Source organism: Felis catus, chromosome B1 (genome assembly GCF_018350175.1).
Source record: "Felis catus isolate Fca126 chromosome B1, F.catus_Fca126_mat1.0, whole genome shotgun sequence".
NCBI classification, from domain to species: Eukaryota; Metazoa; Chordata; class Mammalia; order Carnivora; family Felidae; genus Felis; species Felis catus.
Genome location: NC_058371.1, coordinates 184,365,469 through 184,388,469, shown reverse-complemented (window position 1 = coordinate 184,388,469; position 23,001 = coordinate 184,365,469). Strand labels below are relative to the sequence as shown.

General features: G+C 47.8%; 1 protein-coding gene across 12 annotated transcripts in view; it reads right to left on the bottom strand.

Moving 5' to 3' along the window:
- SEL1L3 (SEL1L family member 3) overlaps positions 1–23,001 on the bottom strand; it is a 106,021-nt gene that overhangs the window by 37,950 nt on the left and 45,070 nt on the right. For all 12 annotated transcript variants that reach the window (XM_045056514.1, XM_045056513.1, XM_045056510.1 and 9 more), the window contains 4 exons: positions 13,002–13,213; positions 11,668–11,847; positions 2,742–2,861; positions 856–996 (listed from right to left, as the gene is read on the bottom strand). In XM_045056514.1, coding sequence (XP_044912449.1) covers positions 856–996; positions 2,742–2,861; positions 11,668–11,847; positions 13,002–13,213 — 653 coding nt within the window. The remainder of the gene's footprint in view (positions 1–855; positions 997–2,741; positions 2,862–11,667; positions 11,848–13,001; positions 13,214–23,001) is intronic.

Sequence of the window (23,001 nt, the reverse complement as noted above, 5' to 3'; positions counted from 1 at the left end):
AGAACACAGACTCTGAGGCCAAAGTGCCTGGAGCTCAGTCCCAGATCTCTAAAATGTACCAGTTGTGTGACCTTGGGCAAGTTAAAAAGCCTTCCTCTGCCTCTGTTACCACATATATAAACAGCAATCATAATGCACCCCTGGGCCTGCCTCACAAGGTCGTTATGAGGATTGAATGCATTAATACATGTAAGTCCGGTAATAAGTGCTCAAGCAGTGTGATCTATTCAGATTTCATGTAAGATACAGTATTTTTCATTTCTTGAAGCCCATTCATTATATTATCTCATTCAATCTGTGATCATTACCGTTGTCCCATGAGATCAAATAACTCCAAGGACACATAGGTGATGATGGCAGAGGAGGGACTTGAACTCCATCCTCTGTCTCCTGTGCTAATGCTTTCAACCCCCCCCCCCCCCCATTCTCCTGTTGGCTTAAAGCAAGATCTTTGTTTTGACCAACCAGACCGTTGGGATCCAGCCCAAACACACACTTCGGTTAAGCTGTAATTCAATGACAACTCTGCCTGGTGGGGAACTTGCAGCCCCTTTGGGGGCTGATGGCCGTTTTCCAATCCGTAAAACGTGGTGCCTCCTCCAGAATGCTACTGTGCTTGTGAAAGCAAAGAGAATCCAGGTGCCAAACATAAGGCTAATGATTAAAAATGAGACCAGGGCACTGTTTCTGATTCTGCCTTTCCAGCAAGTATCCCTTTCCATCAAGAGTGACGGAAGCACATACATACTAAGTTCTTTCGGTTACAGATTCCTTGTTTGCCAGCACGCCTACAGGAAACTGCTCAGAAGTCTGATAAGAATTGCATAACGTTGGCACAAACCGAGGGACTCTTACCTTGAATAGCACAATGGCATAGTCATATATCAACGCGGGGTCCTCAGTCTCCAGGGCACCCTTGGCGTACCACTCGATTGCCGCTTCAGGATTCTTGGCCACACCTTGCTGGCCCCAAAACAGCATCTGGGCCAATCGTTGCTTCAAGACAGTAGCAATTTAGAAGAATGACTTTCCTGTGTAATGCTTAACAGAAGACTTTAAAAGGTGGAAGGACAAACCAAGTTCAAAATGTTTTCCCATGAGAACCAAGAAATAGGTAGGCGCGTGTTATCTTCCAACTGGGAGCCCTGAAAGGTGAACTCGTGTAAATACGAGTCCTCAGCACCAGCTGGAAACAAGGCACGTGTGCACATGTATGTGAACGTATCTGTTGCACCCAGGGCCAGAGCTGGATGGAACTTGGTCAACGATCACGACTGTCTCCTGTCCTCAAAGCCCCTCTCCTTTGGGAGGTACTGCCTGTCACTTGGCCTAGTGAATGGCATGGAGGCCTGTGCACATCCATATCAGGAAGGCACTTATCTCTCCCCATCCCAGCACTTTTCCACACGACTGACTCCACCATGACACTCAAGGCTGAGAGCTCTCTGGGGATAGGAACCTCAAGATGTTTTTTTGTCTGCCTTTATCCCCTCAGCCCCCATTCAGCAAAGCTCAGGACAAGCTCATAGAAGCTATTCCACAAAGATTTGCTAAACGAAGGAAGGAAAGTTCATGCAAGCTCTGGAGTACCCAGGAAATGACTCTGGCAGTGGCATTTCCAGAATTATGTACTAGAATTCTTTCCTGCACTAGAAAGACTGCAGGCCAGGGACAGATGCCCAACAGGAGCCAGAGCAATGTCTGTTAACATTCTGGCCCATTCTGGCCTCTTGTGGTCTTTCTTTCTGCTTCTTCTCTCGTCTCCTTCTCTTCCTTCCCTTCACTCCTCAAATACCTACAACGTCCCTCAAAGTATCTCCTGAAATTCTAGGAAGACCTCTACAGACGGATGGGAGACCCATTCATCACTAAAGGGTCTCTGAACTATTTGCTTGTCAATGCATTTGTTCTTTTTTCTGTTCTCTTTCTTTTTCCCATCTCTGAGCTTCTGCCTGCTTAACAGACCCAGAGGCTCTTCCCACACCGTGTGCTCACCAGGAGCACAGAGCAAAAGCTAAATCCACTCTTGGGGAAGGAGGCTTTCTCCCAACCGGTGCAATTGGCCTAAGCTGTCTCCCATTAAGGGATTCTCTTCATAGTGAAATCAAGGGAAGAAGTCAGATAGAGATAGAGAACATTCTCCCAGCTGTCTGCCCTTCCTGGTACCTCTGAAAAGTCCTTCCAAAAACACAAGACATGTTCAAGAGACAAGGTTGGTCCTCTGGTCTAACATACTGCACGTGATTTTCTGTTAGTCTCTTAGCTGAATTCACGGCCCTTCTTCTCGATATCCCTCTAATCTCTACTGCACCCCAAGATGCTTCTTTTTCATTTCTATCCAATGCACTAAAATGTCTGATGGTAGTCTTTAGGACAGATCACAAATGTTAAAGCTCTTTCTCCTTCTGGGTGCAGGGTAGGACTACACTTCCGGCCCACGTGATGTCAAGGGAGACCAGGGGACTTGCGTTGGCTAGTGAAACATGAGAGGCGGCCCCTCTCTGCGCAGAGCCCCGCCGCAGTGGCTGTGGGCGACTGTATTGCAATGAAGCCCCTGGTGGCTTGGTTTGTAGGGGCTCATGAGAGCACGGCACGTGCCGACCCCCACGGGACGGGTAGTGGAAGCGAGAAACTAACGCGTGTTGTTTCAAGCCACTGAGGTTTGGGATAATCTGTTACCATGGCATAACCTGGTCTATCAGAACCGACAGAATTTCCAAAACGGTGGCCCGCATTTTTACCTGCGCTGCCGCATTGCCTCGGGTGGCCTCGTGCTTCAACCACATGAAGACATCTCCATCCTCTTTGGTTTGTACCTTGAGCGTTTCCTCATCCTTCAGTCTAATTGTTTCGACATATGCCTAAAAAGGAAGAACAGAGAGGAGAGAAAGAGGGAGGGATGAAGGAAGGAAAACAGAAGGAGGGGGACATGGGAAATGCCCAAATGATTTAGGCACGCAAAAGCCATGGCGTTATTCTTAAACTGGCAATTGCTCAAGTAAAAACTATCTGAACAACCGAAACACGGGGTATGTTCACAATGTCACGAGATCAGATGCGTTTTAAATGAATGTATCGCATCTCCTCTACCTAAACGGGCATATTTGTTCCTAGATTACACACGGCCTCAAAAAAGGTGAATCAATATTTTCTAAGTATAACCTTGTTTTTTGTTTTTTTTTTTTTAATCCCAAAGTGTTATTATCCTGCATGACTAACCCCTTTTATTTCGAAGGCTCAGCTTCAAATATCTTTTGGCTATTTCCAAAAATTAAATCTACCCTGCCGAAATGAGGGCATTGTTAATTCTGAGGATGCGAGGAAGAAGGTGCTAGAGGCTCTGAGGAGGAATCCAAAGGGAAAGTTCCCAAAATGTTTTGAATTTGCGCCCCGCCTCGGAGGTATCCGACTCCTCTGCAGAAAATCAGACTCATTTTGAAGTGTAAATTGTGGCTGTTTATCAAGAGACCAGCGCTGTTGTTTCACGGTCTCCCCTTATACATAATGAACTCTATTTAACAATGCCGTGAGGGGTGCTGGGAAGGGCTTCCCATGCCCGGCACATGGCACAGGCAGATGGTAAAATAAATAGATAGATAGATAGATAGATAGATAGATTTATAGATAGATAGATAAATAAAATAAAATAAAATAAAATAAAATAAAATAAAATAAAATAAAATAATGAATCTGCATGAGTTTGGGAAAGAAGCCTCAGAGAACAAGGAGCCAGGCCTGATTTCCCTTCTGACCCTCTTTGTTGGCGAGGAAGAATTCTTAGATTCACAAACTCTACCCTGCAGCCCATTCCTGAGACGGTCTGGCAGCTGTCTCCTCTGCTATGGCCGCATGGCACCATGGGTCCCTCCCCAGGGCACTGGGGGGCTGAGAAGTGGGGACTGTGTCGGGAACCCAGCAGGCATCCCGTCTGGCTCAGTGTCTAAGCCGTGGAGGCCACCAAGCAAAGAGCAACAATTAGAATAAGGCAACCCACTACCTTCTATTGAAACCATCATTGTGGGGCACCTGGGTGGCGTAGTCGGTTAAGCATCTGACTTCAGCTCAGGTCACGATCTCGCTGTCCGTGAGTTCAAGCCCCGCGTCTGGCTCTGGGCTGATGGCTCAGAGCCTGGAGCCTGCTTCCGATTCTGTGTCTCCCTCTCTCTCTGCCCCTCCCCCGCTCATGCTCTGTCTCTCTCTGTCTCAAAAATAAATAAACGTTAAAAAAAAAAAAATTAAAAAAAAAAAAAAAGAAACCATCATTGTGCCAGGGGTTTAACAAATCTTTTTGTCCCCTCATCCTCACGACAGGACTGCCATCCAAATGTCACTGTCCTCGATTTATAGGCAAAGAAGCGGAGGCCTGAAAGGTGAAACCAGGAACTCATGATTGCCTTGTAGAGCTGTCAAGCCAGCCTGACCTGACTCCAAAGAAAGGGCTCTCTCGGGCTCCCCACAGTGTCACCCTCTAGCGAGAAGGCCCTAGAATCCACTCTATCCTGTTGACTCCGACAAGCGTAGAACTAACATGTGGGTGCTTCAGCTCGAACTCCAGGGACACTCTACGGTCTGGGGTGAACTTGGAATTGGGCTGACGCTGGAGCTGTTCAGATAATGAAATCTTCAGTTAGAATTTTGTTTTCAACTGGACAGTTCGGGGTCTTTTGAGTTTTGGTTACTTTTCTTATTTTGTTTCCTTCTCTAACTTTGTCATGGGGCTTGAATGAAAGACTTGACATATGAAGACACAGGTCCTACCCTGCGGGATTTACACTCTTAGATGTTTCTGCCGCTCTCTGGCAGTGACGATATATCACTGACATATCAATGATAGTTGATGTATCACTGATAATACGTCACTGTTCTAATTGCTTTGCCCAAGATTGCCTCATTGAATCTTTGCCACCTTGTAAGAGTGTCTCTGTCAATATCTCCATTTCAGTGATGTAGAAACTGAGGCTCAGAAGTTAAGTAGCTTATCCAAGAGCATATATTTAGTTCTTCAAACTTAGGAATCAAATCGAGGCTGGCTGGCTGTGGGGCCCATAGACCTCACCACCCCGTGAAGGGCTCGTGCATTTGAGAGGAAGCAAATGGTGGACTGCTTCCTTGTCCTCCCTGATAGTGAACTCATGGGCTTTTGGCAAAGGCCACATTTCTGAGGGAACTGGGTAGCTGTGCATAATTCTGAAGAAGTGACACTTTTGTCCTTTGTGTCGTTGTACCCTGGTCTAGCTCCCCTGAGTCGTGCCATCAAGTTTTGCAGCAGGACAGGGCCATTAAGAGCACAATCTTTCATATCAGACCAAGGGGAATTCTAACCCACCACGAACTACCCATGGACCTTGGCCAACTAACTTTATCTGCAATTCAGTCTCTGCATCCATAAAGTGGAGCTTAGCACGGTACTTGCTAGATCAAAAGCACTCAACCTAACAGCCGCTATTTTTCACTGTATGAAGAGTTAGAAAGGCCTAGGTTCCAATCGAGGCTCCACGACTCAACCGCTGTGTGACTCTGGGCAGTTCTTCAGCTTCTCTGAGGTTCAGTTGCCCCACTTGTAAAATGGAAACTGATCTCATAGGGTTGCGTGAAGATTCCATGAGACTGTTTATAAAAGAGCTTAGCAGAGCGTGTGGTGCATGGTGAGCTCTCAGTAATGGAACCCATCGTTTGTTAGGTCCTTACTTCACTCCGACACGTAAAAGGCTGGGAGCCGTTTAGAACATTAGCCCTCCTATTGGTTCTGCAGTTTTGTGCATCTCGCAACCTTATGCGGTGGGGTCTATCTAAGAGCATTTTATGCGTCAGAAGATGAAAGTCACAGACTTTAAAGGGGGAGTTGTGGGGACGGAAGCCGGGCTCCACTAGCCACACATCATGTGGGTTCGCTTGTTCAAGCTGTGACCCCCGTGTGAGGTACATATCATGGCACCCGCTTTACTGGTGAAAAGCTGTGCGGAGACACGGGTGAGCACTAGCACCTAAGATTTCACACCCAGTGAACAACGGACCTGGGACCTTAACCCAAGTAAATCTGGCCGGAGCCACGCCTCCACTGTGTGCCACACCCAGGCAGCCGGTAGCTTCTCCGTGGTACTGGGGTCACTACAGCGGCAGCCAGCACCGGAGCCATATGGTCTGGGCCTTCTGTGAAAGCCGACCACCTGCAAAGACATCTGATGAAGGAACGACCCCTAAAAAGGGAGGAACGTTCGGTTGTTCATGCATTCAGACAACATCGTGTGACCGGAGAATGATGTGTCGGATGGAAATATGACCAGGCCAGGAGGAAGAAGGTGTGGTGTGGAGAAGCAGCAGTGGGGGTGTTTGGGGGGCAGAGCTGAAGAGATGCTGGCAGGGACCCAAGGGCCCCACATTGACCAGCGCTGGGACTTTTGTGGCTTCTGAGGGGTTCTTTTTGTTGCTGTGTTACAAAGTCAAGGTCTCTCGAATGAGCTCATATCCTGTACTGCAGGGTTAAAATCTGCCGACCAGGTCAGAGGAGGTCCAACGTCTGGAGACTGGACAGACCTTACAGCCCCCACGCCCACTGTCAGAGGAGGCACCACACTGTCCCAGAGATGCTGACACTTCGCCGGTGTCACCACCTTTCTCTCTGCTCAGCCTGCAGCTTCCAAGGGCGGTGTTCACACCGTATCGGCTATCTGCCATTGATCACAGGGCGGGGCAGAGGAGACGGGGTAGGGAGGGCAAGAGAAGTGGTGGAGACAAGAAAAGAAGAGACAGAAAAGAGACAAAGAGAACAAGAGAAAAGAGTGAGAGAGAAGTGGGGGGAGAGACAGAGAGACAGAGAGGAAGGGAGGCAGAAGGGGCAGGACTTGGAAAACCCCTCCGACTTTGCAACTGGGGCCTTCACATTTTCCAGAGCATCTGCGTTCTCTGCAGTTGTGAGATATGACGGTTCAGCCAGCACCCCTGGGAACTCAGGAGCAGGGCAGTTTCAAAGCCTACACTTAAACCGCCTACCTCTGCTAACTTCTTGCGAGGCCTGTGGGAACCGCCCTTGGGAACCCGCCTCTCAGGGTGTTTAAAATCAGCTGTGACGCTTGGCTCCCAACGGTGGGTGTGTGTGTGCGTTTTCTTTGCTGAAATTTCACATTTTAGGGATTTTATTAAAGTAAGAATGGGGAAATACGAGCTGTAAGGATAAGTACCCACAATTCTCAAATGCGGGATGCCACCCAGAAAGGCTGACTGGGAGAGGGGCGGGATTTAAAGCCAAGTGCTTTGGGTGCTTGCAGTCAACAATGAACACTGGTCACATCAAAAAGCACCAGAGTCTGGGGCGCCTGGGCGGCTGAGGCAGTTAAGCCTCGACTCTCGATTTTGGCTCAGGTCATGATCTCACGGTTTGTGAGTTTGACCCCCCTCCCCCGCCCCCCGCAGGGCTCTGTACTGACTAGCCTGCTTGGGATTCTCTCTTTCCCTCTCTCTCTGTCCCTCCCCTGCTGTACTAACTCTGTCTCTCTCTCTCAAACTAAATAAATATTTTTTTTAGGCACCAGTGAGTCAACAAGACAATGTAATAACTTCAGGTTTATCACCGGATGCTCTTCACTCTTACCCCGTCCGTCAGCCCATTGGTAAACACTGGGTGCCAACTGTGTGTCACGCCCAGTGCTGGGCACTGGGATCACTGACATGAACAAGGAGCCTGTAACAGGGAGCCTATGGTCTCCTGGGGAAGCCAGCTCTGTGACCCTGTGCATGGCACCCTTCATAAGGGTTCATAAGGGCAATGGCAGGGATACACCCGGGTGCCCTGGCCCCACCACCAATAGATGTGGAGAAGGAGGTGAGGTCTGAGCCCAGTGTTCAGCTAGGAGGGGTCAGCAGGCAGGAAAAGAGGAGTGAGTGTGGAGAAACAGACCGGGCAGAGGAGACCAAACAGCACCAGGAGGCGGGAACAGCAAGGTGTGGCCTATAGTATGGTGTCACGAGGGTGGACAGGCTGAGCAGGGATCACTGAGAGCTGAGGCTGGAGAAACAGAAACCAGATCAAAGAAATCCTCCTACGCCAAGCGATGCGCTGAGCTGAGGCGTCGTGGGTCAGTACTTCTCAACACGGGGTGCACATTATGAACATCCGAGCTTTTCAAACACACTTGAGCAACGCGGGTTTGACCTGCACAGGCCCGCCTCATGCAGGGTTTGTTTTTTTTTTTTCAACAAATACGGTGCTATAAATATATTTCTTGATGATTTTCTTAATCACATTGTTTTTCCTCTGGCCTACTTTATCGTAAGAATACAGCAGATAATACATATAACAAAATAAACATGTGTTCATTGACTGTTTATGTTACCAATAAGACTCCTGGACAACAGTAGGCTATTAGTAGTAAACTTTGGAGGAGTCAAAGTTATATGTGGACTTTTAACTGTATGGGGGCTGGGTGCCCCTAACCCTCTTGTCGTTCGAAGGTCAACTGTATACACATACACACATACACGTGTGCCCAGGCCCCCCCCACGCTGCGACCTCAAGACTGTGGGGTGGAGCCTGCACGGAATTGTTCTTTAAACCCCCAGGTGATTGTGACGTGCAGCCAGGTTGAGAGCCTTGACTGCCGACAGCCTACTTTGGAAGAAGTAGTGAGAAGAGAAGGGAAGAGACAAGGCTGGTGACAGAAAGACCAGTTAGGAAGCACATCGGTTTGCTATGGCCGCCATAACAAAACGCCACAGACTGGGTGGCTTGAACCACAGACATTTATTCCCTCAAAGTTCTAGAGGCCAGAAGTCCAAGATCAAGATGCTGGCAGGTTTCGTTTCTTCGAAGGCCCCTCTCCTTGGCATGCAGGTGGCCACTTTCTCACTGTGCCCCCCCCCCCCCACATAGTCATCCTGCTATCTGTTTAAATCCTATTCTGTTCTTTGGGCGGGGGTGGGGGTGGGGATGGGGAGCAGCACAATTCAGCCCAGAGCAGGAGGTTGTCCAGCAGCTGGGGGCAGAGGTGAGAAGGGGCAAATGTCACCTATGGCCCCAGGGATGGAGACAGGCGGAGAGAGAAATGGGCAGCTGGCGGGGGCTGTAACTGATGGGAGGATGGGGGGATGGCTCCTTGGCTGCAAGGAGGGACAGTAGGGCCATCAGCGGAGGAGTTACGGGGGACGGGCGGTGCGTTACCTCCTCCGCACTGTGTTATGAATCCAGATGGGGGTGCGTAAGAAAATCTCAGCTGGACTGGAAGGTCCGAGTGTCACCAGTATGTGGAGGGCAGTTGAAACCAAGGGTGTGGACGAGACCCCTGCCCCTCTGGAAAGGGGCGGAGACGAGGCGGGGGACCAAACCACCAACGTGGAAAAGCACATTCCGAGGAGCGACTGAAGGAAAGCGGCTCGTCTACGATTAAGTCACAAAACAAACAAAAGCCAGCATCTTCTTTCTCTTCCACCTGAGCCAGAGACCTGCTAACTCATAAAGAAGTGACACGAAGCGAGAGTACTAATAAAGAAGATGAAATGATTTGAAGCACGAGGTACATAAAAGAGAAAAGGAAGCAAGGATCAAGGAAGGAGTTACTGACGGATCCTTGGTTTGTTAATTAGAGGTCTGGCTTTCCATATCTCCTCGTTTGTTTCGTGCTGCTGGTGAATTAATAGATTTCTCAACAAAAGGACATTTAAATCCATGTATGACACCTGCTTAAATTCTCAAGAAGCCATTAATTACACATTCTTAAGAAAATGAGCGATGATACAACTCTTCTAACTGCATAATTCGTATCTGTGATTCTTAATCATACGACTTTCAGCTGCAAGATGGATCTCTTCTAGTCATCTTCTCTGGTTCTGACCAATTAAACATTTTCTTTCATAATCATAACATTTCATGTGCCAAATCTTCAAAAGAAAAGGGGCTTGTTAGCAACACACGATTTCCCATTGCTAATTTATGCTGAATTAGAATTCTTAAAAGTATAATACATACAGAGAGGACATCCTTAACACATTCAGGCTTAGCTGAACCCACCGCAAGATCACGTTGCGGCTTGCTTTTTGTATGAATGCCTTTTTCAGAATAATTCCTTTAAAAAAAATTTTTTTTGATCAATTCATAAATTAATTCCTGTCAAACTGAGGTCAAATTTTGCGCCTAGCTTATATTTTCACTGAGAGAATACAAACAATAATGACAAGATCGTTCAAGTTTATTCAGGGGAAATTGTTATTTTCTGAAGGAATCAGAATGTCTATATAGGTAGCCATGTGGTATTTTATAGTCTGACTCATGTTTAATGTTCACTGACAGCATGTATTTTTGACTCATTTATTTCATAACCGTACGGTGGCCCCTGTAGATTTCATTTCCGGATATTATCCATCGCCAACCATCAAGGCACAAGTTTTCTGCACTGTGGGTTTCTGAGTGCCATCCAGGAGCAGAGCTGGGGACCAGTGAGTGGTTCTGGTTCCCGGGTAGCCGCTCGGGCTAAGATTCTCCAATCCTGACTTAGCCAGGAGTATCCCCTGGGCTTACGGAGCAGAAGCAGGGAAAATCGAGAGTTTATGGCCTATACCAGGGCCAAATCCGACCATGCAGTTTATGTACTATTTATGGCTGCACAAACCCAGGTTCCCCGTTTGCTTATATACTGTCTCTGGCAGAGGTGAGCAGCTACAACAGAGGCTGTATGAGCAAAGCCTAAAATATTTACTATCTGGCTCTTTACAGAAAAAGAACCCTGCCGACTCCTGGTAGAGACGGCTTGCATTTCCTCTCAACCTGACTGCCTCAAGGGCTGCGACCATCACGTCTTAAATCCTTCCTGGATAAAGAGGATATATACAAATACCTTCCAAGAAGCCAACCACATCATAGTCTACTCCCACTGAATGCAGACCTGCATCATCGTTCCTTGAGATCTTAAACCATCACTTCTATGTATAGACCTTTTTATTCACCATCCTCAAAGCAAACCATCAGTTGAGCCAAGGTAACATGTTATGTATTTTTGGGGGGGATGTGAGCCACTGATTTCTCTGTCCAATGAGTCAATAAGATTTGGAAGCCTACAAAAAGAGAGGCCAGAGATAGTGCCCTTCATCCAGTCCTTAATCTGGGATTGGGCAGAGTCTTCAAACATCACTCGTCAGTCACTTGGAAGACCTGGCTAGCGAGGCTCATGTCATGGGGACAGCCACTTCTCGAGGTGCCCAGCATTGGGAACGTAGCTAGGGACGCGGAGCCTGCTTCCTTCTACTGCAGACCCTGCTTGCTGACTATGCATTGAGAGGACCCCTTAGCTTGTGGCCCCCACTCAGTGTGACCCAATCCCTAACACCTCCCGGCCCCACCCCCTCACATGGTCTTGGAACAAAGACAAGGTGTCTTTGTTTCTGGTACACGCTCTCTGCAAAATCAAATTCTGTCCAGGGCCAAATCTCCCCTTCCCGCGCCAGCCCTCCCACTCCCGAAAAGCTTTTTCATGCCTAGATGGAGGATGGTTCCCGCATTCAGCCTGAGAACACAGGAAATATGAATTGGAGCACGTAAGATGGCTCTCCTCTCCGTTCGATTATGATCATCCTCTGAAGGCCTGACAATGAGCCAGCCACAGGTGCAGACACTGTATGAAATGGTGCAGGAAGTCCGTGTAAACAGGGCCATGATGATCTCCGCCCGCTTCTTTATCTTACCTGATCTCCCTGTAGCGTGTGCTGGTCGAGGGGTGTCTTCGTGGCAATGTTGCTATAGTATGCGTAAGACAGCTCCCAGTCGAGGGGGTAGTTATCGACACCCTGGTAGTGCTTGTAGCCAAGATTCATTGAAGACAGCCTCTCACTGCCCTGGCCTCCCACCAAGCTATACAACATGCCCTGTTAGGGAGAAATTTACCAAGTGTTCACAAGATTGTAGAAAAAAGGTAATGAAATCCTAACACTGGAAGGTCATCTGGCCCCGTCCCGAAGCATGAACCTAGTCATTCCGGAAACATGTTAACGTGCCTTTTAGAAAAAATCTTCAGAAAAGAAGCCACAGCAGCTCTCTGACGGTTTTCAGACCTAGCTCTCTGTCCTTCCTAATGGCTAAGAGCTCACAATTCCTTGACCTCTGCCCTCTACTCAGTGAAAAGAGCGGCTGTTCCCTGAATCTTTTTGTGCATCTGCCATAGTCTAAGGATCCCTGGTCTGTTTCAGTTACGTCATTTATGGCAGATACTATGAATAGTGACCACGTCCTAACCTTACGCTCTCACAGTGCTACTGTGGAGAAGGGTCTTTGGAGCTCAGCTGGTCCAATAGCCTCATTTCACAGTTGAGGAAAGGGAGGCCCAGAGACTTGACGTCAGGCGTCTATGACCAACCAGCGACTTTGTGACAGACACAGGGCTAGAATCTTCTTCACTATTCCACCTTCGTGAGGATTGCCTTGGGGACTTCAGGAAAGCATGCCATCAGTCATGACTTTCAATAAGCCCGAGACATACACAGAGAAGTCACTTAAAAGGAACATGGAACCACCTGGGCAGGTTTAAACAAACTGAGTCCCTTCAAATCCAGGACAAACAACCTTATGTGCAGATCGGAAAACTAAAAGTGGTCAAGAACCACTCACAGCGCTTATAAAAATGGGATCCCAAATGTTTGGCAGGTCGCATAATTCACTGGGTTTCAAAAACCACAAGCAAAACAGTCTGGTATGGCTTTTATATTGATGGTAGAAGGCTGGAGGTGACAATACTTTGCTTAGAGATCCAGATGACTTCACTTAGCTGAACAGTCATGTGGGACAATGGCCCTACAGCCAGAGTAGTTATAAGAACTGGGTAAGGGGCACCTGTTGTTCTCGAAAGAGTAGGAGTCGCAAAGCCCTGCCCCAACTCTTCCTTAGCGTATGCCAATCATATCCCCCAGCTTGTGTCCAGAAAGGATGTGCAGGAACATGTCCGGTTTCCACCTGGGGCATGAGAGCATTACTCTGCACATATAACACAGGGGACTGATGGTTCTGGAACCCATAAATACTCTACCTGCAGCTGATCCTGAGGTACACTTAATCCAGTTTCATAGAAGACTGCGAGGTAGTAGGATGCTTTATGGTATCCACAACAGCTGGAATCCATCAGAAAGGGGACGACAGAGCTAATTTGGTGAAGACCATCAACACTGGAGAGTCTCTTTACAGCCTTCTCAAATATCCTCCCGCCAACTTCTAATACAGATTCATTTTGGTTCCTCGGTACTGTAAATAACCACAATTCACAGGACACACAATTAATTACCATGGGATCGACGGGGCTTTAGAGAGAAGAGGGAAAAGCCAATTAAACCACCTGAGTTATTAATATGGTTGGTTCTGCAGTGCCTTGAAATATACCACCTTCCAGGGAGGTAAATTAAACCCTTTGGGGATGCCACGGTGTCATTCTGCAAATAGCTTTTTCTTTGGCACTAAATGACAGCCTAGTATCCTGGGAAAAAGGATGTGCCTTATATAGCTGAGAAAGCACCTCCAGAGAGTAATTTACTGAGTGTAACTCACCACCAAATCAGGACCACCGAAAGTTCCAAAGAGACTTTTTTTCCCTCTAAGACTCTCAGAAGAAGAATGTGTTTTATCTCAGAAATAGTTCCTAGGTGCTGCTCTAAAAAGTTGAGCAAAAGAACCTTATTTTGAGATGCTTTCTTATCTTTTTCCTCCAGTTTTACTTGAGGGTTTCTGAATACGATAAAAACAATGAGTCAACTTTTATAGAGGGCTTACAAAATGCCAAATACTGGATTAGGTGTTTTATGCAAATTATGGCATGTAATTTGAAAAATTTGACTATTACGAATGTCCTTATTTTTCCAATGAATTGTCTGAAGCCTGGAGAAGTCAACTAGCCTGTCCAAAATTACAAAACCTGACAAGGGGCTGAGCCCAGTTTTGAATTCAGCTTTGCAGGTCAAGAAAGCCATTCCGACTTACTCTGCTGCACCTACCTGCTGATTGATAAGCAACCAGATGTCTTTTTTTTTTTTTTGGCGTTTATTTATTTTTGAGAGACAGAGAGAGACACAGTGTGAGTGGGGGAGGGGCAGAGAGAGAGGGAGACACAGAATCCAAAGCAGGCTACAGACTCTGAGCTGTCGGCACAGAGCCCGATGTGGGGCTTGAACCCACGAACTGTAAGATCATGACCTGAGCCAGAGTCAGAAGTTTGACTGAGTCACCAAGGCACCCTGCAAGCAGATGTCTTAATAAGTACCTCACCACTATCGGAAGACCCTTCTCTGTGCAACTGCTTTAAGCTGTATGATACTTCCTTTCACCTAATCCTCCCATAAATCTGATCAACATTTAAGCCCAAACTAGCAAGTTCTACGTCCTTATAACGTAAGTGTTACGGTCTTCCAAAGTCTGTCTACATTACTCATCTCTCTCGCTCATTAATTCAGGCAACAAATGTTTAGTTTCTATCCTGTGCATCTATTAGATGATATGTTACAAAAAACCATAAAGGATTGCATAGATATATTTTCATTCAAAGAGCTATGGTCATCCTATTATTTTTTTTAAATATGGCCAAAGATGCTCACATTTTTTTAAAGTTTATTTATTTATTTTGAGGGAGACAGAGACAGCATGAGTGGGGGAGGGACAGAGGGTGAGGAGGAGAGAGGGAATCCCAAGCAAGTTCTGCACTGGCAGCCCAGAGCCAGACACAGGGCTCAAACTCACGAAACTGTGAGATCATGACCTGAGCCAAAACCAAGAGCAGAACGCCGAACGAGCCATCCACACGCACCTCCACGGTCATCTTATTTAAGACTAAAATTCTACCTGCCTAAAAATTGTTATGTCTAACGTGTTTCTTTTCTTATCTTCATTCTATCCAAAATTAAAATGTTACCAACAGCTTTTAGGAGGCACGAGAGATTAATTCTATCAGCACTCCATTAAGGAATGAACACAGGTGAGTTTCCAATGTGGGACAACTGAAATGGGGGGTCTGAGATTGGATTTATTTAAAGGCAGTCCCCTAGCAGAGTCCATGCTAAAAACAGAGGCCGGTGGGATCCAAGGATGAAACTGTAAAAGCCCAGGCATGGGTTGTGAGCTGGTGCCAGTCCTTCTGGGCACACAAGCGAACTGGCTGGCCCCTGAGCGGGAGACACGTGCCTCCACTTGCCGGGCTGTGGGGAAGGAGCCCACGACTGCCTGGATCTAAGGCAGTCTCCTCTCCCCGCGCCTGGAACTCCTTACCCCAGCCTTCCAGATCCCAACAGGCATCAGCTGGGTCTGCTTTTAGTCTCCCAATCCGAAGCAGTAGGTGCTGAAAAAAACCACCTCACTGAACAAATGGAATATGCTTCTCTTTCTGTATTTTTTTAATCCCTAAAGAAATAGCTGCTTGTTTCAAAAAAAAAAAAACAAAAAACAAAGAAGAAGAAAATCAAACAAAGCAGATTTGTATGAAATAAAACCAGGAGTGCCCTCTCTCCCAGTCCTTCTTTAATAGTGAAGATAAACATTGTTAAAAGCTTGGTGTGTATGCTTCCAGACTTTTCCCTTTCCACAGACAATAATTCACATACACATCTATCTGTATTGATACATATGCATTTTCTTTCCAAAAAGCTCCTATAATTCTGACCCTCAACTCTCTTGTTTAAATTAACCACATACCGTATTTGTCCGCGGCTGTCAGAGGCCCATTCTTTCTAAAGCTTCAATAGTATTGCATTCCACAGCAGTGCTGTTTCCCCAACCAGTTCTCTATTTTTAGACTCTTGGGTTGCTTCCAGTCATTTTGCTATAACCAACAACGTGGCAATGAACATCCTTGAACTTCCCTCTGCTCATCTGTTGGGGTATATCTGAATAATAACACCCTTTTCCATCAGGAGTCTGGGGATCTCATTTTGGATTTTCCCTTTGAATAGTTGAGAGAAGCCCAACCATGAGACAGGATAAGAACCCTCTCCACTGGATTTAGCATGCACCGCAGCACTCGGATGGAGTTGCAAAATAAATCCTCCTCCTACTTATTCATAGATTTACTTTTAAATATGGACTCATCTCCGATGCCCCTCTGTGCACGTTCTGAGCAAAGCAACATTAACATTTTGTTAAGGATTCACTCCCGCCTTACCTGCTCTGACAAACACCTAACCAAGATGATGGGTTTTGCCTGAGTACCCACAGACATGGGCTTTGTGGGCTCAGAAGAGACAGGAAACTCCAAACCAAATGATGCTCCAAATGAAACACTTGCCCTGCTGACCTCTGGCATGGAACCCCAGAAATCATTAGCAGCACTTCCCAGGTAGCCGGGATTGATGGAGGATAAGGAGCAAAAGGGGAATCCTTCACAAAGCTCAAAGCCTTAGTGGACACACACACACACACACACACACACACGCACACAAACCCTGCAGAAGGCAACAGAGGCGGGCTGCAAAGGTTTCATTATTTCTTTTACATGTTAAAATTCCTAACTGCCCCCCAAATATTACCGATCAGTATTTTCTCTGCAAAAGAATCTCAACAATTTTCTGCACTGGTGAATATAATAAAAAAAAATAATAATTCGAAAGTAAAACTGCTCTTTTTTGCACGTTCTTTAAAGTTCAAATTCCAACTGCGGCAGAAAACTCAAAGCCATTATACCGCTGGTGATATTGTCAAACTGGCAATTTTAAAATTAGTTTAATGAAACTGTTAATTTCACCCATCTGGTTTAGCATATGCATTTTTTTTCCAGTCGATCTGTAACTAAAACACATGCCTTGTTTATGGAGATTAATGGGGTAATGAAGAAAACAAACAAACAAAATAGGAGCCCTTTTCCCATTTTCTTCCTTCCTGCCCCCAACGCTAAGGAAAAAACAAAAGGTCAGCGCCCCCACTGATTCACCCTCCCTATCTTCCAAGGAGCACGGCACTGTTTGTTTCGCTCTCTTTTCTACAGCAATACCAGAAGGTGGCCATTTGCGGGCTCATCATTAACAGAGGCAAAAAGCAGAAACTGAGAAGGTGGGACCTGGCTGGAGAGCCAAAGTGGGCATCTGCCTGAGAATTCAGGAGGGATGCAGACCCATTCCTTGTGAGAGGGACGGGGGCATCGATAAGAAAGTCATTTTTAGTTTCAAGCTCCCAGAAGGTGGCATGCACCCAAAGTATAAGCTGGAAAGGGAAAGAAAGTGAAAGGAGAAAATGTCATTTAACCAGAAAAGGAAGATCTCACCAGGTTTACTACTTAAAAAAACCCCCACAGCATATTCCTCTTGTGCATTCTGAGCCCCTGAGCCCCAGAGACGGAAGGAGGCGGCTTATTTGTCAGAAGTAAACGGCTTGTCCTTTTCTGTATGCAACTTTTCTGGGTTTGTGCGTGTGATTTCTCTCCCTTTCTCTACCCACTGCCCCTCAGGACTGTCGCCAGGGATGTTCTGGGCAGCAAAAGTATCTCCCTGTGTGTATTCTTCTTGGTGCTTCTGTGCACTTTTGTAAAAAACAAAAACAAAAACAAAAACAAAGCATCTATAATGTACGCTTTCTTAAATAAAAAAATAAAGATGATGGTGTTTCAATGCACGACACTGAAAATAGCTCTTAAAGGACACGGTATCTTGGCGTTATTAAGGAACATTACTGTATCTCTACTATTTCTATGCTCTGCATTTTCGCGTTTCCAAATAAACATTGCAATTGTCGACAAAAATAAGAACAGTTAAAGGCAACCGAGGGTGATGCAAGTAGGGCCAGCAACCCCTTGGCAGACTGTGGGGAGGCTCCTTCCCCCTGCACTTGAAGCCTGGGGCAAGTCAGGCTGGTCCCAACAAAGGAGAGGGACAAGACGGAGGCGAACCCACCTCAGACCCGGCCTCCTCCCGAGACCCATCTGCTGGCAGACCTTGGGCTTCCGTAGCCAGAATCGCCTACTCCCCTGGGCTCAGAATTGCCCCGTCCAGAATGAAGGGAAGGAAGGGAGTAAGGGGTTCCGGCCCCGGGGCAGATGCCCACAGGGGAGTGCCGGCCCGCTCACCTGTCCCATGCACCTGTCCTTGCCTGCCTTTGTTGCCCACATGCACCTGAGCAGCTCTCCTCGCGCTTTCCTACCCAAACCAGCTCTCCGGCCTGGCCTCGAGTCCCGCCCCCCTCCACCGCCATTCCCCAGGCCTCTTACCAGCTCCCTATCGCCCCTCCCCATCTCCACCACCGCTGATGGATGCCTAGCCCCGCCCCCCATTCAAAGGGTTTTTGAATTCTAAGGGTTCCATTTTGACAAGGAAGTTGCAACAGGAGAGCAGAAGAAATAGCCAGCACACCTCTTAAATAACGAAAAAGCATGCATACTAGAATACTACCATCCTAGCATTAGAAAAAGCCCAAATGCTAATAGGGCAATTTCTATGCTCTGACAGGAGCCATTTTCCCGGAGAACTGGAGGTTCCCCGGGAAACGACATAGAGAGTGACCAATCAGAAGAGTCCCCCTGAAGCCGTGAACAGGGGTGTCTCGTGTTGGATGCCACCCAGAGCCTGGACCGTGGTGGACTTTGGGGCAGAGCAGCACAGTAGAATTCCCGTGCCAAGCAAGGAAATCAAGATGCAGAGCAGTGGGTCTGGAACGCCGGGAGGCAGGAAGGGCGTTCGCCACATCTATATGCACTGCAGCTGGGCGCCTAAGGAGGGCTGCCATCTTTAATTCAAAGGCATGCCTACTCTGGGAGACGAGGAACACGTCCTGTGATACTGCAGAGCGGGAACCACCACCAGTGGGGACAGCTGCATTGCAAACCAGGTTAGCACATCAGCTGTCAACAAGTAAGAAGCCTCCCTCCTCCCAGACCCCTGGCACTTGGCAGAGAGTTCTGTGTGCCTTTTCATTACGGTTGCCCCAGGGCCCAGCACAGTGCTGGAGGGCTGCGGTCCACGGGTGCCAACGGGGTCTGCACGAACGTCGGGGCTGTTTTACATCTGGGCACCTGTATGCGTCAGCCACCAGATAACGGATACATGAAAGGAAGAACCGTGAGGGCTACATTGTGGGAATTCTTTTACAAGGAGTATGCAGAAGAAGGGTCCTGGTCTGCTGCTGTTGACGGGAGGAGTTGGAAAACAGTCTGCTGGCAGACCAGGGAAACAGAGCTATGTTTGCAGAGGCATCTCGGGGCCAGGACAGCAGCTCCTGAGAGGGAACAGACTAAAGAAGTACGAAGGGAATGAGAAAAATGTAGAGAAGAAGGCGAAGAAGCCCACAGAGCTCTATCTATCAGTCTGGATTGGTGTCACAGCTTGGCTCGCGTGGACCTTGAACCTGCGTCTCCTGGTGGTCAAACTCCTCGTTCTTTCGGTGATCCACTGACCCAGCAAAGACATTTCTGGTACTTACAACGGTATCATTTATTCGCCTGGAGTGCATTCAGTTACCCAACGAATACTTAACTGGGGGACTTCAAAGAAAACCTAGATCCCACTCCTGTCTTTGAAGGCTCACGAGTTCGGCTGAATCCAACAGGCAAATCAACCACAATAATAATGCAACAGGGCAGGTCCGCTGAAGAGGCTACCCACAAAGTGGCAAGGGAGCATGGGAAAAAAAGCCACCTGCCTGGGGGCACAGATGCGAGGGGGCAGTCTGAGTTGGGACTTGAAGACGCTTTACAGGCCAGCTGAGGAGCATGGGTAGACGAAGTATGCTCCTGGAGGGGAAAGGTACAGAAAGGTGCTTGTGTAGGGTCATACAGAAAAAGAATCGATAATATGTGGCCAGTACCACTGCAGGCTCTGTGGAGAACTGGAGGTGGAAACGGTTTTTTTTTAAACGTTTATTTATTTATTTTTTGAGAGACAGACAGAGAGAGAAAGAGAGACAGAGAGACAGAGACAGAGAGCAAGCAGGGGAGGGGAAGAGAGGGGGAGACACAGAATCCAAAGCAGGCCCCAGGCTCTGAGGTGTCAGCACGGAGCCCGACGCGGGGCTCGAACCCACGAACTGTGAGATCATGACCTGAGCCGAAGCCGGACGCTTAACTGGCTGAGCCCCCCAGGCGCCCCTAAGCGGGGTAGTTCTACTTCTTGAGCCACCCTCAACAAGCTTGCAGTTGCATGAGTGACAGAGACACAAACAGGATCGAATAACTGTAACCCGAGGCCGAGTGAGACGCGCTGTCTTCAGGCGACCCTGTCCCTCATACCCGTATGGTGCCTCTCTGTCCGGGAAGCTCTTTCATAGCATCATGTCACTTTATGAGAGCATTGTTCTCAACTGGTCTTCAACCAAATGTTCCCCAGTAGACAAATTACAAACATAAATCACATCGCACACCCATGAGGATGGCCACGTATCAAAAAAAAATGGAAAATAAACATGGGTTGGCAGGGATATGGAGAAATCGGAACCCTTGCGCATCGTTGGCGGGAATGGAAAATGGTGTAACTGCACTGAAAAACAGTATGAAGGTTCTTCAAAAGATGAAACGTAGAATCACCATATGATCCAGTAACCCCGCCTCTGAATCGACATCCAAAAGAACCGAAAGCTGAGTCAGGAAGAGGCGTTGGCACGCCCACGTTCATAGCAGTGTCATTCATAACGGCCAGCAGGTGGAAGCAGTCCCAAGGGTCCACCGACAGATGAATGGACAAACAAAATACGGTCTATACCTATGATGGGGCGTTATTCAGTCTCAAACAGGAAGGAGACTGACACAAGCCACCACATGGATAGATCTTGAGGACGGTGTGCTAAGTCAAATAAGCCAGTTACAAAAAGACCAATACTGTATGATTCCACTTAGCTGAGGTATCTAGGATAGGCAAGTTCGTAGAAACAGAATAGTGGTTATCAGGAGCGGTGGGGAGGGAAAACGGAGAGTGGTTGAATGGGTGCGGTTTCAGTTTTACAAGCTGAGAAACTTCTAGAGACCTGTGCCACAATGTGGCTGTACTCAACACAACTGAAGAGCGTACGTAAAGATGGCTACGATGGAGAATTTTATTTTACATGTATATTACCAGAAAAAGTGTTTTGGGACACCTGGGTGGCTCAGTCGATTAAGCGTCCCACTTCGGCTCAGGTCACGATCTCACGGTTCGTGGGTTCGAGCCCCGCATTGGGCTCTGTGCTGACAGCTCGGAGCCTGGAGCCTGCTTCAGATTCTGTGTCTCCCTCTCTTTCTGCCCCTGCCCAGCTCGTTCTCTCTCTCTCTCAAAAATAAATATTTAAAATTAAAAAAAAAAGTTTTAATTACAGTCCTTAAAGAGCGAGGGTACAACTATTTGGTGATTGTCTTTTGTAAGAAAATACCACTCTGACTCTGGGGAACAACCGAAAGGTGGTGACGCTCCTGACCTCACCGGACCAGATGCAGGGAACGCTGTCATAGGCTCCCTCCTGGCTGTGGATGAGGCCAAAGCCCCCAAATGCCCACCCCCTGCAATGTTCTCACTCCTCTTTAAGGGTGTTGTTGGCTTAGAGAGAGAGCAGATGAGGCGCCTGAAATCACACAGTGCGGGGAAAATACACTCTTAACTCTGAAACGTGCATGCGTAGTGGCCTGGAAGTGGAGTCCGCCGTGGATGTGAGGAGACACTGCAAAGAAAAAAAAATGAGCCTGGGGCGCCTGAGTGGCTCAGTCGGTTAAGCGTCCGACTTCAGCTCAGGTCATGATCTCACGTTCCGTGAGTTCGAGCCCCGCATCGGGTTCTGGGCTGATGGCTCAGAGCCTGGAGCCTGCTTCCGGTTCTGTGTCTCCCTCTCTCTCTGCCCCTCCCCTGTTCATGCTCTGTCTCTCTCTGTCTCAAAAATAAATAAATAAATGTTAAAAAAAAAAAAAATGAGCCTGTCGAAAGAACCAGAAATCACGGGCCACTGTCTTCCGTTGTCTTATTTTTTTTTTTTTCAACATGTCAGGAGAAACAAAATTCCACAAATTAATCCCCTTTGTAGGAACAATGGGAGCCGACGTCTTCCTTTAAATTTACCTAAATGACTCTCGTTCAAAACACAGCCCCGTTTTTGTTCTGTCCTGGCTCACCGGGGGCACTCAGCCAACATCTCTGGGTTGAACGAACGAATGAATGAAGGTGGTGCCATGGGCAACCTAGAAGTTTCTCCCACAGTTGAATTCCTTCTCTCTCTTACCACCCATTTAGTTCCCAAAGCCAGAATTCCAAACACCAAAACCATCTGATGTTTGACTGCCATTCTTGGACTTTATCTCAGATATGAAAAATGTAGTATGATGCGGAGGTTCTAATGAAGTCGACTAGTTCACGGGACGGGACAGCTCAGGGCAACAGGGCAGAAAACATAATGGAGACATGGTTCCTATTAACTAGAGTTGTCCGAAGCACTCCCAAGTCAGCTGGACACTTAACCCCAAGACGAATCTGGAAGGACGGGCACGGGAGGAACCGGGAAAAGGACCAGCCACGCTGGTCAACAACCATGCCTTTTATAGGACAGCAGAGCAAAGGTATGTTAAGAACGTAAACTTGTTTGTTTAACCTCAATTTACAAGATCAAATTTTCTGCCTTCTGCTCAGCCCTGTTAGAACCCGGGCGCCACGCACAAATGCGGTCTCTCTCGGGGGCCAGCAGGAGGACACTGCGATGGCCCCGAGTGAGGGCACTGTGCCAGGCATTTTAATGGCGAGTGTGTGCCCTCCCTCTGCAGAAGGCTCCCAGTCCTTATGGACAGGACGGTGGAACCTAGAAAACCAGGGGCTGAAGGCGGAAAGGGGGCTTGAGGTTCACTCTGGAGATCGGCCTGCCCTTGCCGCCCTCCCTCCTTGCCTGCTGCTGGTGTGAGGAAATGGCAGGAAGGGAAGGAACGCAGGTGGCTGTGTGCCCGAGGGAGACAGAGGCTATGCGTGGGGCATGCACGGCCCCTCAGAAGACGCTCCTTGGAGCTCTTCTAAGCAGACGTGGCACCAGAAGGACTCCACTGGCTGGTTCGGCACCAGCAGTGGGCTCTAAGGTGGCAAATCCGGCCTTGGGGTTCCCTATGCCACCAGGATGGGGCTCCCGGAGGCCTA